General features: G+C 40.1%; 1 protein-coding gene across 11 annotated transcripts in view; it reads left to right on the top strand.

The window, feature by feature from the left end:
• Window positions 1-16,834, top strand: part of TACC2 (transforming acidic coiled-coil containing protein 2) — a 262,416-nt gene that overhangs the window by 206,161 nt on the left and 39,421 nt on the right. For 9 of the 11 annotated variants that reach the window (XM_061635785.1, XM_061635784.1, XM_061635777.1 and 6 more), the window contains 5 exons: window positions 6,694-6,755; window positions 7,007-7,122; window positions 11,055-11,226; window positions 11,612-11,752; window positions 14,342-14,431. In XM_061635785.1, the coding sequence (XP_061491769.1) occupies window positions 6,694-6,755; window positions 7,007-7,122; window positions 11,055-11,226; window positions 11,612-11,752; window positions 14,342-14,431 (581 nt within the window). The remainder of the gene's footprint in view (window positions 1-6,693; window positions 6,756-7,006; window positions 7,123-11,054; window positions 11,227-11,611; window positions 11,753-14,341; window positions 14,432-16,834) is intronic. The other 2 variants (XM_061635783.1, XM_061635786.1) reach the window with 2 other exon arrangements.

Here is a 16,834-nt window from a genome sequence, read left to right as displayed (position 1 = left end):
CTTCCCTGTTTTCCCACTCTCATTTGGAGTTCTGCTTCAGCAGCTTAACTGGGGCACAGGTTCTCCCCCTCTTTGCTCCTTATCTCTCCTTTGTTCTGTAGTCTTGGTTTGCCAGCAACCCTTCCTCCTTGTCTTCTTACCTGTGCTTTTTTATTAGCTACTGCTGTCACACTCTCCTTCTCCCCTCAGCCATCCTTTGACGACTGCAGTGAGCGTGAGAGAGTGCCACATCCACTGATGTCATGGTGTGCTGCTTCTAGCCCCTCATATATATTTTTACTATTCAATATTATATTGTTAAATAGGCCTAGCTATCTCAAGGGAAATCAGTGTAATGTAGTCATTGCAGTGTCAGTCTAGCGCTAAGGAGATCTGGGTTCAAAGCACCACTCACTGGATGATCGTGGGCCAGTCACTTTCTCTCAGCCTAACCTACTTCCCAAGAATGTTATGAGGATGAAGGTGGAAGGAGAGCCATGTATGCCACCTTGAGCTCTTTGAAAGAAAGGTGGGATATAATAAAATTAGTGTAGGTTGAGGCTACAAGTTGTAATTTAAAATATTGTTTAAAAAAAGCATGAACAACATTTCTTCTAAGGATACACGGTCAAAAAATACATTGTTGGAACAATTATTAGAATGATTTAACACATGATTTGAACTCAAAAGACTGGCACCCAGAGTGACTATACATACTAATTTGTCTGTCTCTTGTGTCTACTCGGTAACATGTGGCTCAGATTACCTGTTAATTACAACCAATAATGTTTCCTCTGTTGACATCATTTAAATATAATCACACCTTCCCTCTGGACTCCTTTTCATGCTACATTGGAAATCTCCCAAGTAATTAAATGCTTCTTTCTGAGACTGTCATTTGCACCACCTGCAATTCTGCTTTGAACATTGTCCTGCTATCAAAAGTTACCTTTTTAAGGACTTGTCACAAACTGAGTATGACACTTGCTATCTTGAGTTTGTTCCTCTGTTCATCCACTGTTCATAAGGATTGTTAATATCTTGCTAGTATAATTAAGCATCTGAATCTTCTGGGAATCCTGAGATAATTTAATAATAAGCTGCACCATTTCTTTTGTTCTGAGTTCACAATTCCAACTTGTATCTGGAATTAACTGGGGTCAAAAAACTCATCAACCCCAACCTCCGAAGCTCTGATTTACTTTTACTGTGAGACAATGCAAGCGATGAAGCAGATATGAGAGTATACACCTACAAAGGGCATGAAAGCAGTGTCTGCGTCCTGTGCTTCCAGATAACAAAATGTCAGAGATCATTAGAAGAGGTTCCGAAGTAAAAACATAAAAAGCATTAAGCAAGCCAGCAACCTATTTCAGAACTACTTGGACTTTTTTGATCTTGGCTTTAATATTGCTTTTGAAATAATATATGCTTTCATTTTTACTTTTTAACATTATTTTTTATGTTAAAATGCCTGTAAGTGTGGAATGGTATATTTTTAAAACCATGAAAAAAACTTTGCCAGCTATCTGGATTTTATTATTAGATTAACTGTGAATTTCTCCATGAGTGATAAAATTAATATCAGATCTTTAAAACTTTAACCACTGCTGTGTTGGCATTTAACATTTCAGGAAATATTTCATGTGGCATGGTAGAGCCGTATGGAGCTGACATATTTTCTCACGTCAAAATATCATAATTAACACATCTATATAAGATTAAGGAAAGAAAAGACTTTAATTAATCAAAATGTCTTGATGATAGAATGTGTGGAAGCTTCAGGCAAAGAGTGTGATCCACAGCCCCATATGCAATGGTGTCTTGTTCCCTTCTATGAAGGGAAATGTACTGAATGCAGAAGGATTCTTTCTCTCACGTGAGGAGTATTCCCCTGCTCAGCGATGAGAACAAGAAATCTGTGGTGTCCATGGAATGCCACATGTGAATCAGATAGGCTAGATTGTGGTTAAAACTTTAATTGGTGCTTTTAATGTAACAGATGGTTTGCCACCAGTCATTAATGTGCTTGATAATTTTTAGTCAGACAGACTTGTCGTGGATTTGAGCTAGGAATTTTAATTTCACATCTCGTTTATGTATGTGAACCCTTAAAAGGCAGAAATATAAGAATGGTCAGTGTGGATTAGCAGCTGGAATGATAGATGTTTGCAATTAATTGTGCCATATATTATTGTCTGTGGCTGCATTCAAACCACTATATATTCCATTTTCCTAATGTTTTCTTACCTGGTAATTTCTGCATTTTATCTGATCTTTCACATGATGTAAAAGCCACTTCTGGAAATCTAGTGGAATATAGTGTTAATTGCTTCCAGGAAAAATCTGTTTGCAACCCCATTTACCAAGAAAATCATGCAAGTGATGAAATTTGGGGCCGTATACCAGCATGCAGTTCTTTCCTGCTATTTTCAGGGAGGAACAAAAGTTCACATGTGTGTAAAGGATGGGGAAGTAGTGACATTAATTGTGCCATAGAATAGTAGAGTTGGAAGGGTCCTGTAAGGCCATCAAGTCCAACCCCCTGCTCAATACAGGAATCCAAATCAAAGCTTTCCCGACAGATGCCTGTCCAGCTGCCTCTTGAACGCCTCCAGTGTTGGAGAGCCCACTACCTCTCTAGGTAATTGGTTCCTTTGTCATATGGCTCTAACAGGAAGTTTTTCCTGATGTCCAGTCGAAATCCGGCTTCCTGCAACTTGAGCCCATTATTCCATGTCCTGTACTCTGGGACGATCGAGAAGAGATCCCAGCCCTCCTCTGTGTGACAACCTTTCATGTACTTGAAGTGCTAGCATATCTCCCCTCAGTCTTCTCTTCTCCAAGCTAAACATGCCCAGTTCTTTCATCTCTCCTCATAGGGTTTTATTTCCAGTCCCCTGGTTATCCTTGTTGCCCTCCTCTGAACCTGTTCCAGTTTGTCTGCATCCTTCTTGAAGTGCGGAGACCAGAACTGGATGCAGTACTCAAGATGAGGGCTAACCAGTGCTCAATAGAGGAGAACTAATACTTCACGCGATTTGGAAACTATACTTCTGTTAATGCAGCCTAATATAGCATTTGCCGTTTCTGCAGCCACATCACACTGTTGGCTTCTATTCAGCTTGTGATCAACGACAATTCCAAGATCCTTCTCACATGTCGTATTGCTGAGCCAAGTATCCCCCATCTTATAACTGTGCATTTGGTTTCTTTTTCCTCAGTGTAGAACTTTGCATTTATCTCTGTTGAATTTCATTCTGTTGTTTTCAGCCCAATGCTCCAGCCTATCAAGGTCCCTTTGAATTTTGTTTCTGTCTTCCACAGTATTAGCTGTGCCCCCCAATTTTGTATCATCTGCAAATTTGATAAGCATGCTCTGTACCTCCTCATCCAAGTCATTAATAAAAATGTTGAAGAGCACTGGGCCCAGGACTGAGCCCTGTGGTACCCCACTCGTTACTTCCGCCCAGTTTGAGAAGGAACCATTGATAAGCACTCTTTGAGTACAATTCTGGAGCCAAATGTAGATCCACCTGAGAGTTGTTCCATCCAGCCCACATTTAGCTAGTTTGCTAATCAGAATATCATGGGGCACTTTGTCAAAAACTTTGCTGAAGTCAAGATATATTGTGTCACACCATGCCCGCTGGTGTGAATGAAATTTAGCACAACATGGTAGTATATGGGTCAAAAAAACACAGTTCCATAATGCAACAGGGACTGCAGTATGAAAGGAACAGTAGAAATTGGGACAAAAGCGCTGCCAATTATAATGTAAAACTAACACAGTAAATTCCATGTCTGAATGGAGCATGTGTCTTGATTACAGGACTGAAATATCCCACATGAGGCAATGCAAGCATTTTGCCAGACTTTTCTATGAGAAGCACAAAAATAGTGCATCATCTGGGCTTCCCAAACATCTCCTTTAAAACGGCAAATAATATGTACTGCATAAATGGCTATGAAAGTATTCCTCAATGAATACTGATAAATTTGCTGTACTGTACTTTGGTGTACAGTAGTTTAAAAGTGTGTTCCAGTCATAAATGTGATTTGGTATAGGTCTAGCATGGAACTGATTCTGTGAGATACAGATTCATAAGGAGTCCAACAGTTTTAGAGAGTGATCTGATTGACTCTATTTGCTTACAGGACAGTATACAATAAAATCATTTTAATTTGTTCTCCTGGAAACAAGCTTATTTTTTGCAATGGAGAGCACAGTTCAAACCTCACTACTGCTCCAGTCTTAAACAGAGAAGTCATACCCACTGATTTCAGAGAAATATACTTCTAAACAATGATTGGAAACTGATGAGGCATCTTATTTACTTACAACAGCTTATATACACAGTAGGACTTCTCTTCCTCTCTCAAGTTTCAGGCACTTGTTTTAGAATTAGCATGCAGAATTCAAATTGAGATAGAGCCAGACACAGACCTATGTTTATCACCAAACATGGCAGCCCTATTTGGACATTCTTAATATGGCTTAAATAAACATATAAGGAAGGGAGAATGTGTGTAAGTATACTAGCTCTGTGTCCTGTACTCGTTGTCTTCTGCATGTTCTACTGTGGGAAGGCTTCCGGTACTTCTTAACAAGAGTCTTGTGCATTTTGGAACCTACAAGTACAGGAGGCTTCTCTGTTGCAGAAAGCCACCCTTGAGCATGTGGAGAGTGATGGGGCCAGGCGCAGAGCTAGAGAATGATGTCTCCTCCTTCCTTATTTATTTAAGCCTTATTATGAACACCTGAATAGGGCTCTACTTCCATCCTGTTCTGAGTCCTGTTGTCCAGCATGTAATTTTGCTAAGGGAACTCCTTGCGGTTTCAGCTGTCTTATCCTGTACTTCATTCTTAGTGGTATGCTCCTTCTTCATGTTTAATTGAAATTCCTAATGGCACTGAAAGTTCAAAGGTGGGCAGAAGGTAGATCAAAATCTACTGGTAGATCACTGCATGATTTGCAGTAGACCAGCAAGGATTCTGGCTTCCAATTACTTAACAATAGCAAAGAGCCAGTGTGGTGTAGTGGTTAAGGTGTTGGACTATGACCTGGGAGACCAGGGTTTGAATCCCCACATAGCCATGAAGCTCACTGGGTGACCTTGGGCCAGTCACTGCCTCTCAGCCTCATGAAAACCCTATTCATAAGGTTTCCATAAGTCGGAATCAACTTGAAGGCAGTACATTTACATTTAGCAAAAACAAAAATACCATTGTTCCCCTTCTAAATTGTGCTGCTGAGATAAAGAAATTGGGGGGGGGGAGGGGGAAAACCAGGAGTAGATTTTGTGTGTGCTAGGACTGTCAGCTGAGCATATATCCTGAGGCACCTGTTTTCCAGGAGTGGCTTACCTGGTGGGGAAGAGCCACTGCAATAGCCTCCTTGCTGCTGCTTACTGGGAGGGGGTGACAGTAAGATTCGGACTGTGTGACAGAGCCAAACTCATACACCTGTCCAGTTCTAACCTCACCGTTGTATCATCCCCTCCTGGTGAGCAGCAGAAACACTGCTGCCAGGAGGCAGTTGTTGTGGCTCTGTCACTCCTGACTGTTTCTTAACCACTGTTTTGAACCTGGCTCCTATTGGTGGATCTTGGGGTGTAGTAAAAAAAAAAAAGTAGATCTCACGACCCTGAAGCCTGTCTGCCCCTGTTCTAAGGGCTGCCTGCTTCTGAAAACTTACACTCAAGAACAATATACACACGATCTAAATGGCACACCCTAATTTAAGTAGTTGTTTATTTATATTTTGCTATAAGTGGTGGTTTGCATTTATTATCAAGCATCAATAGTATCTTTTTTTCTCTTCCTCACTTCTTTATCCAGTCACTGGTGAATATGTGGGATTTGTAGCATGTAACACATTGGATTTGATGTATGGCCCCTATTAAAAACATTGCTGTGAAAGGACATACAAGCCCATGCCCTACATAATAATTAAGGACAGCCAGGTGATTCTGTAGTCCAGCGTTTCCCAACTAGTGGGCCACCAGATGTTGTTGGACCACAATTCCCATCTTTCCTGACCATTGGCAATGCTGGCTGAGGCTGATGGGAGTTGTGGTCCAACAACATCTGGTGTCCCACTAGTTGGGAAAGGCTGCTGTAGTCTTTTGCTATGTTAAGTGTTCCCAACCTATCACTCTAGTCATTTTTCATTTCAAAAGAAAAATAATAATGGAACCACAATTCCTAGACAAAAGCTACATAGTTTATGGAAGTGACACAGTTTGAATGCATCAGCTTGTGGATATGATTTTTCTTTTAAGCATACAGAATGGAAAGTTCAGTCAAGCATACACCATTGTAATTTTAATGGTTTAAGAGAGGGGAAGAACACTCAGGGCACTAGGTTGGTGTAAAAATAGAATATCACAATACTTTGCCACTTCAAAGAAAAAGGAAGAGGGGACAAAGGGAAGATATTTAATATGGGGATCTACAAGATGATTCATAGGGTTGCCATATGTTGTAATCAACTTGAAGGCATATAACAACAACAACAAGATGAATAGATTGTACAAGATTCTGTCCTTGTTTGTGCCATTGGGGGTCAATATTCAGCAGGTTTTGAGTTGTATCTGATGATTTTGATTTTTGTGCTGATTAGCAAAGTATCAGCTATAAAGCCTCAGGTCCTTCATATAGTCTCAGAGTACTTTCACAACCATGCCAAGCACACTTTTTATGTATTACAGATCTAGAGTATGGCAATTCATATGAAATAGAATATATGGAGAAGATCGGCTCCTCTGTACCTGTAAGTTTCTACTTGTGGATTTCTTATTATCTCCTTTGATCTCTAGATGTTATACAGTGCCAGTACATTGACCCTAGTCTGGTGGATTATTTAAATTCAAAGAAACCAAATAGCTTACATTTTTATTATGTAATTACTTTGGGGTAAAGCTGAATATTGGAACAGAAATTTTAGGATTTCATCACTTTGCATAGGGGCTGTGATTTGGTCCAGTAAAGATGCATTGTAATCTTTTCTTTTCCTTCTGATAGCAGGATGATGGTGTCCAGACAAAGCAATCTTTGTACCTTATGTTCGATGCACAGCAGGAGAGTCCAGTCAAGTCTCCTTTGGTCCGATTATCAGATTCTACAACTCCTTGTTCTGGGTACTTCACTGCATTATAAAAAAGAATAATTATTTGTAGTAATCACAACTAGAACTATGTCTTTTTACGTACATGGTCATGCACATAGTGTGTGAATTCCCTAAGCTGTTGTACATTTTTAGAAATGATATTAAGATTAATTAAGAGTTAACAAGCAAATGCCATTTATATACATAATATTAACAGACTGCCTTCAAGTCGATCCCGACTTATGGCGACCCTATGAATAGGGTTTTCATGGTAAGCAGTATTTAGAGTGGATTTACCATTGCCTCCCTCTGAGGCTAGTCCTCCCCAGCTGGCTAGGGCCTGCTCAGCTTGCCACAGCTGCACAAGCCAGCCTCTTCTTTTTCCGCAACTGCCAGCTGGGGGGCAACTGGGCTCCTTGGGACTATGCAGCTTGCCCAAGGCTGCATAGGTGGCAGGGCACGTAACCTCTGAGCCACTCACTGTGAGGGTGACCTTTAGCTGGCCCTTGACACCCAGGAGACACAAGCAGGGATTTGAACTCACAGACTCTGGACTCCCAGCCAGGCTCTCCCCACTGTGCTATACGAAGAGGGAAGCAATTCATTACAGGCAGTGCACAGCCTTTGAGTAACATGCTGACCTGAAGAACCTTTGCAAACTTTGCATGATCTTGTAGAAATGCTTATGTAAGTTTCTCATCTTAATGATTGCAGAAATTGGTTTGACAGTGTAATGGCCAAAATAGTAAAGGATTGCAATTAAGATGGCCACCTGAAAGAAGTTTTTTGCTTTTATTGTTTTCACATTCTTATGATCCCAAAGTCAATGCTTACAAATATTTCTGAAGGACTGATCCTTCCAATGGGAGTACACGCAAATCCTAGTTCAAGATTGAGATGGAACACGTAACTTGAGACAAGGGTGGGGAAGCTGTAGGCCTTCAGATGTAGCTGAATTCCAGCTCTCATCAGCCCAGCCGGCATGGCCAGTAGTCAGGGATGATGGAGTTGTAGTCCAGGGATAGCTGGAGGGCTACCGCTTCCCCACCTCTGGCTTAACCTTATATCAAAAGTATATCTTATCTATATCACTATAAGGCCTGTTTCAATACTACCACTGTGGATATGGTTCCTGTTTCCTTGTGCTCTGATACCATAGCACACTGATAATAACTGACAGGAAAACCACCTAAATTGGATAGATGTGTGGCTGTGTGACTGTCAAAGACAGTTTGGAGACTGCAGCTAATGAAAAATGCAGCAGCCAGAGTTTTAATGAGCCTTTCTGCATGAGATCATGTAACACCAATCCTGAGAGATCTGCACTGACTGTCTATTTGTCATCGAGCCCAATTCAGAGGCCACACCCACCCCAGACATTTAAAGTACTATTATATCACTTTAATGGTCATTACTTTGTCCTCCCCCCCCCCCAAAAAAAAAGATAATGGAAAGTGCAGTTTGTTAAGGTTGCTGAGAATTGTTAGAAGACTCCTACTTGCTTCACAGAACTACAGTTTCCAGAGTGATTTAATAATCCCTTAGGGAATTCTGAGAATCGTTGCTCTGTGAAGGGAACAGAGATCTAACAATTCTCAGCACCTTAATAAACTGCAGATCCCAGGTTTATTTGGGGGAAGCCGTGACTGTTTAAAGCAGTATAATAACACTTTAAGTGTCTCATGCAGATGTGAGCTGGGAGTTATGACATATAAAGCTCTGAACACAAGCACTTCTAATATTGTCCTGCCTTTACTTTGTGATCTGTTGGGGAGGCCTTTCCAGTAATTTATGTATTTATTTATAAATATATTTATATACTGCTATTTAATTTTTAAAAAATGAATCAAAGCAGTTTACAACAACATCAAAACCATTCAGTGAAAACTATTAAAAATACAGTGAAAACAAAGGTCAACTGTTCTAAAAATATATTTTAATTGCCTGCATAAGCCTGGCAGAACAGAAAGGTTTTCAGCAGGCGTTTAAAAGTTAAAACAGAAGGCCCCTGCTGAATCTCTGTTGGCAGAGCATTCCAGAGAGCTGAGCCGATGACACTGAAGACTTGGCTTTGTGTTGATGTTATATGAGCCTCACCTACTCAGGGGACGACCAGTGCTGCCCCTTCCAATAATTTCAGTGATCAAGCTGGGATATAAGGGTTCAGGCAGTCCCTAAGATTGCGACCCAGGGGTGAAATAAGACGCAGACACAATATGATGGGTTAAACAACGGGCCACTTTATTAAACCAAATTCATATTATGATAATGAACCTGCAAAGGGGAACATAAGTGCGGGATTCAACTGGCGAGTCAGGCAAAGCCTGCTTGCAGCTATTCGGGCGACCCAAACCCCTGTCGGGCAAAGGGGTGCAATCTGTCAACCCCTTGCCCTGACCACACTCCAGTTGTGCGTAGGGAGGCCAACCTGCGTCACCGCCCCCCAGTGCCCTGAAACTCCAGGTGGATGAGACCTGTTGGCCCCAAAGGCGACCCGTATCCTGCCCTCGGGCCGTAAAACCCAGAGCTGCAGGCCTCCAGAACCGCCTATCAGCTCCAAAGGTGCCTAAAGGTGTCACCTAGCTGCCCTTCACCTTCAACCTTTCCCGCACTTCCTCAATAAAGCGACCATTAAATATTAAATTCAAACAGCCAAATCAACCTAATAACCACAGGAAAAAACACCCGTACTAACCCTGAGTGCCCTTCCTGCTAACCACAGTATGGAGTAGGCAAAAGAAACTCGCCGGCTAAAACGCAGGCAAGCCAAAAATTCCTACTCGGCCCCAGAGGCGACCAAATGAATCACACTGCAGCAGAGGGAGGGTAGGGCGGGTGCCACAATTATGAAGAGGGAGAGGGGGCGGATAGCGCGAGCTTAAATAAGCTCGTATGCCCTGCCCCCTCTAGAAGCGCGCCGTGACTGCGTCACCCCAGTCCGGCGCACTTGCCCTCTCCAGACATGGAGGCTCAGAATTCACCCGGGCCACAAACACACCCCGCAACCCGGTAAGTCCCGAGTGCGAAGCGGGGTAACCCTGAAGCTAAGTTGTTAGGGGTTTGTAAATTGATACAAAGAGTTTGAACCTGGCTCAGTGGTGGACAGGCAGCCAGTGCAGATATTTTAAGAGTGGTGTCACATGTTGTTGGCCATGTACCCCTATCAAAGCATAGGGTCACAGGATGTATTACTTGCCAGAGGGCCTTCTTAATAATGGTGCCTTGGTTGTAGAACACAACCTCCCCAGAGGTCCAGCCAGTGCCAACATTGTCCATCTTTCAGTGCTAGCTGAAGACCTTTCTTTTCTGCCAGACCTTCTCAAAATGTATGTATATGGCCTGAGATAGTGGTCAGTGTTTTGTGTTATAATTGATTATATTGAAATTATTAGTACTATTATTTTATTTATTGTATTTATTTGTCATTTTTTCACAACAGTACCTCCAAGCGATTTACAATGTAAAAAAGGAAACATTAAAAAACAAGAATAGAGTAAGAACCTAACATGCTCATCCATTAAACATATACAAGGGCAGATCCATCTCAACCCACCCCACTAAAAAGATTAACAAATTTTAATGTGTCTTATATATTATTGTTTTCTGTATTGGGATATAAAAAATTATAAATAAATAAATATAGTTTTTCTATTCTAGCATTGCGCCCCTCTCTGGTGCCCTGCAGATTTGTTGTGAGATGGAACCGTGCCATATTCCTGACTCATATGATACCCATTCAGACATCATATGTATCATGCAGAACCAGACCGTGTGGTAGTGGCAACCACACTGCATGAGTAAAGGTTTGATTGTGGGTTTTTTTTTTTCTTATAAAGATATTGAGGATTAGAATGTGATGAAATGAAAAATAATAGGCTGCAGTGTAGGTAAAGCTATCCACTTGGCGGTCTATGTATGGGTTTTGTTAGCCAACTGAAAGCATGGTGCTTTATTATTTTTTAGATCTAGCTTGGAAGAAACGGAAGCCCAGTTGTCCTCTGGAATGAAATTGCAACATCCAGCTTCACGATCACTGGCTGCTAGCCAAGAGACATCAATACAGCCACCTGACAAATCAAAAACAAAAGAATTGGAGCCTATGACCTTAGGAACCACTTCAAACAACATTGAAGTAGTAAGTTGGTTTTATGGGTCCTCTTGGGCAAGTAGCTTGAGTGCAGACCCAAGAATGCCATTACTTAAAAAGTACTCGGGTTTAATAGAAAATTACTGATATTTTAACTTTTATTGCTTTTTTCTCTGCAAGAACTACTCACAACAAAAGTTAAACTTCTTGTTATATATTCTCTGTCTCCCTTTTCCTCTTTCTCTCCCACTTTCTCTGTGAGTTTTGGTCAAATCCAGGCGCTTCTAACATGGTTGAAAGCATTATTTACTACAGATTTTGTTGGTATTTCCCTAGGCGTTGAGCATATAGTTATGGAGACTGATGCATGATTTCAATCATGAGCGGTTCTGCCAATTTTTGTTACTTGTTCTGTATCCTCCTTGCTCTTCAGACGGCACCTGAGGACCCCTTTGTCTCTGCCGATGCCCTCCTCAGTAGGATATCTCATCCACCTTCAGTGTGTGATCAGCTTCAATATCTAGAGCCTGACCTAGCAGAAAAGAACCCCCCAATATTTGCTCAGAAACTTCAGGTTTGTAATGGAAATCTGTCAGTGTTTCTTGCCTCAGCGTTTACAAACACTAGTAGAGGGTGAATGTCCCTATATGAAAAGGGACAAACTTTGGTAATGCAACACAAGCCTCCTCCAAAGTCCTATAAGGAAAATTATAAGTGGTGCTGGGCCTGAATTTTTGTATGCTTTTCGTTTTGTTTAACCATTCACATGAGGGATGGGTGAAAAGGAATTGCCTGTGAAAAAGAAAACTAGTATGAGACACTTGATAGAATGTTAGCTTGGGTAGGTGTGTGTGCAACTGTTTGGCTCTTAAAATCATTATGAGGTGGCTGAATTGTGTATATTTTTACTACTTTTATATTTCAGTAGATTTCTTCCAGCTTCACAGTCAGCTTTTTTATCACCTGATTTCCTAGAATGTCTAGAATGTTTTCCTGGAATGCCTAGAATGTCTAGAATGTTTTGATGGCACTAAATCAGGATGATCTCCAGGAAGTTTTCCAAGAAGTGTAGCTGACCAGGAGGCTGCCTGTACAGCAACAAAGGGTTCCAGAGATTTTTTTAAAAAAACTAAAAGAGAGCAGTGGAGGATTTTAAAAAAATTAAATGAAACGTCTAACTTATTTTTTAAAAGATCCTCCAGAACACTTCAGTACTCTGCAGGCAGCCTCCGGGTCAGTACATTGTAATGCCCCCTGGAGATTGTCCTGATGTAGCATCCTGTAAACAGGTTTTCTAGGAAGCCAGGTGACTGAGAAGCTGGCTAAGAAACCTGCACAGGGGTACTGTAAAAGGTGTATTAAGAGCAAGAAGATAACACTATTCAGACACCTCATAATGTTTTTAAGATAAGAGCACCCCCTGAAAATTTTATTGGAGTTAATCTCTCTCTCTTACGTGTGTGCACACACCAGGGCTGTGGAGTCGGAGTCGGTAGAAATGTTCTGACTCCGACTCCTTCATAAATGGCAAATGTATATTAACTAGTAATAACAAATTTACTGTAGTAATATGGTAGCACAAGGCATTTCATCATCACCATGTGAATCCAGAGCTTGGAAAAGTTACTTTTTTAAACTACAACTCCCATCAGCCCCAGGGATTGGGCTCGTGGGAGTTGTAGTTCAGAAAAGTAATTTTTCCAAGCTCTGGATTCACATGGTGGTGATGAAATGCCTTGTGCTACCCATTTACATACAGTAAATTTGTTATTACTAGTTAATATACATTTGCCATTTATGAAGGAGTCGGAGTCGGACAGTAGAAAAATAGAGGAGTCGGAGTCAAAGGTCTGGCGTACCTACTCCACAGCCCTGGCACACACACACATGCCAGTTATATAAATGGATATCCATACATGTGTACATCCTAACCCATGTGATCTGCCTACCTCCTTTCTTTCCCACAGATGAGCCATGCATTCAGTGCATGCTTATGTGTATATTCCTGTGTCACATGTGAAAATTCCAGACACAGTGTGAGGAGGTTGCATGTGGAGCCTTGTGGAAACTGACCCTAAATATATTGAGAATAGTTGCTTTCGTAGGGAAATGCTCAGTGCACAGAGTGGGAAATCTGCATGTGTGTACAGAACATTTCCATCTTGTACAAATGTGCAAGAAGCCATGGCATGTTTCTGAATGGCACTAATAAAATATAGAAACTGGAAGAGATACGTGATCCAGATCGCATTCTATTTATAATGTATCTTTTGATTTCAGATTGCGAACATGCAGAACTATAGTGCAAATTAAATGTCAATTCTAAAAATGCCTTTAGCTTTCTGCTTAAGTACATACATTGGAAATACAACTAAAGATAGAGCAGGGCAGAGTTCATTTATTACAACTAGTAGAAATAACACACAGGAACAAGGACAGGATCAACGTCTTAATTAAACCTGTTCTTTAAGGCTGAAATCCTGTGCACACTTCCTTCTGTACAGGTTTTTAATGCATAGCTAGCTGAGGGAAAAACTACATTCTACACGCACTACATTCTCTAGTATGTTGATCATTTATCAGTACTTTCCAACAAGTAAATTGGAATGGGAGGGCTTAAATAGTTTAAGGCAGTCTTCCCAAGTGCCCTCCAGATGTTTTGGACTTCAGTTGTCATCAGCCCCAATCAGCAAGACCAATGATCAGGGATGATGAGAGTTGTAGTCCAATATGTCTAGAGAGTAGCAGGTTGAGGATGGCTGATATAAGGTGTGACATGTATGGAGGTTTTTGTTTATAGTAGTGATGCAGTGCTAATTTGTTTAAAGTAGTGGAATATGGTTGAGTTATAAATGATGGAAATGGAAAACAACACATAGTTAATGTTAAAAGAAAAATGAAAAAATGTTTAATTACATAATTTTAACTGTTTCTTTCTTAACCTGAACTGGGCATTTTTGGTCCTACCTTACTAGAAATATTTCTTCCTGTACTGCTTATGTTTCAGCCCACCAAAGAGCCCTGAGTCAATATATGTGTTGTTCCCAAATCGTCATCATAACAGACTGATTTATAACATTCATTCTATAAATGTGGACATTCATTTACATCATGTTCTTAATACATTTTCCCTGTGCATTGCTCACAACCATCCCACTGACAGGAGGAGTTAGAGTTTGCTGCAATGAGGATAGAAGCCCTGAAGCTAGCCAGACAAATTACCCTGTCTTCTTTCAGCTCCTTAGATACTGAGGTATCTGTTACATGCCTGCAGTTTGCGTGTGATTGATCATAGCTTAAGGAACCCAAATGCTGCTTATTCTTTAACAAAAGTTTCTCTGAGTGGTGTTGCTTGATGTCTTTGGCACCTTACTACTTAGAAAGACACCACGAAGCATGCCAGGACTCTTCCTCTAATCCCACATTCTATCACCTGCAGCTGCAAATATGTGTCAAAAATTACTATCATGTGTGTTTGGCCACAGACACAACTTTGACCGTCAATCTGCTTTGCTTTTCACAGATAATGGATTTCTTGGTCAATTAACTATTACAGTACCTCAGAGAAAGCTATATTTTGGAGGTTTTAATTAAAATAGTAGTTTTCTATTTAAGTACATCTAATGAACCAATATGTATGTTATGGGAAGTGTCCAGAATTTAGTGAATGTCAACTTTCATGTGGAAATGTTGATACATAAACAGGTAAATGGTACAAATATTCAGAAACTTGGGGAATACTGAATGCCTTTACAGTGAACTTGCTCTGTGTGATGGCATTCACTTCTGTCTGTCCAAAAGTGGGGAAATGTGTTTTTAAGCAGTAACAAAATTTACTTGGGATTATTAGCATTCATTATTTTTAGCAATAGGATTATTAGCATTCAATGCCACAATTCACCAAATGTTAGGCCTTCACTGTAGCATTTTATTGTTTGAAAAATGTACCATAAATGCAACACCTAATTTAAACAGTTGAGTATAACAGTCTGCTTCTTAAAACAGGTGGGATCTCTGATTAAAATCTAATTGAAAATTTCATTGTCTAAATCTCATGATAATCAAGCACAACATCTGTAGGCAAACTGAGCCCCGAGGCTTGGTTTAAAAAGGAAATTTTTGTTTAAATAACCTGTATAGTTAATACAGGAAACGCCAAATACTTAGCTGTAAAGTGCATGGATTCACATTTTGCTCCTTTGGGAGTAATTTCAAACATGTCATCTTAACCAATTTCACCTTATCTGTTTGAAGGTTAAAAGGTCAGTCAAACCACATCTCAAGCTTCTAAGCAACAGGGTAAATTAATGGGAGTGGTGGTGGTGTGGAATTGACAGTTTCTAAGCAGAAGAAAAAACTTCCCCACACACAAATCTTCTTTATTCTTTAAGATCTAGAGTGTTTCCTTCCTGAGATGCCTACAGCATGCTGGCTGTTGCCATGTTGATATGAGGATGCTTCTGTGATGCATGTGGTCTCAACTAGAGTGAAATGTTAGCTCTTAAGTAGTGTGTTTGATGTGTGCAGCTGCTCTGGAGGGTCCCTTATGGTGGTGTTAATGCAAAGGTCACATCTCGTGGGGTTTTACTGGAGCTGTGCGTGCATATGGTTTTGTTCATTTTTTTTTATAATGCTGATGACAACTGAATACAACTGGCGTTTTGCCAGTATTCTGTTATAAAAGAAACATTCATTTTCAAATTGTGAAATTTGTACAGATGTGCTTTTGGAATTCATTTCTATTTTATAGCACACACACATACACAATCATGGGGCTGCTGTGGAGCCAATCTCAAGGTGATTTTAACCACCTTTAAAACCCTTACATCATAGCACTATAATTGCATGTTGTGTGGCTTAGACATGGGTTTTCATTTTGCCTATCATGAGCAAACTAACAGAGAAAAACAAAGTTTATTTGTTCTTCCTTTTTATGAATTGTTCAGCCTTATTATATAACCTTATGTCAGTTGCTGATTGAATAAACACAAGTGCAGTCCCCTTCTTATTAAAACCAATATCAAATCAGTTTATCATGGGACTGAATTGAATCTATTTTGTAGACTGCTATAAATAGTTTTTTTTAATCTCCTTTAGGGAAACATATGTATGTTTAAATAGATGGGAACTGATCCTATATTCTTTGAAAAGACTGGTAAAGTTGGTTGTTAAATTTCATTTGAATAAATTTTAAATCAATATTTTGTTGTTAGAAAAAGAACAAAGTAGATTGCTCAAAAAACCTGAAAGGACAATTTCATGTGAAAGTTAATGTGGTAAAATACATGCTAGTTTCTGATTGTTCTTGAACTCAGAAGACCTTGGGAGAGTTATATTCTTTTTGGGTGAAAGGTGGCAGCAGAGGAATTGATACATAGCCATGTAGAATAAATATTATGCCCCCATTTTTTCTGTAGATAATATTTTTGTAACAGCAAACACTGTAAGTACTAAACAAAGTAACAAGAAAATACAGGAAGATGATATGGCAAAATTGATATACTTACCCATTTTTTTAATGCTAAAGATTTGATATCTGGTGGCATCTTTCCCAGCTTAGCAGTCTTACTTGGCATCTCCCATTTAGATTGGTATCCATATGGATCCATGTATATTAGCAATTCTATCTATCTGAACCTTTGACTATCTGAATTAT

This window comes from Rhineura floridana, chromosome 7 (genome assembly GCF_030035675.1).
Source record: "Rhineura floridana isolate rRhiFlo1 chromosome 7, rRhiFlo1.hap2, whole genome shotgun sequence".
NCBI lineage: Eukaryota > Metazoa > Chordata > Lepidosauria > Squamata > Rhineuridae > Rhineura > Rhineura floridana.
Note: the sequence above shows the minus strand (reverse complement) of the source record. Positions and strands in the feature narration are given on the sequence as shown.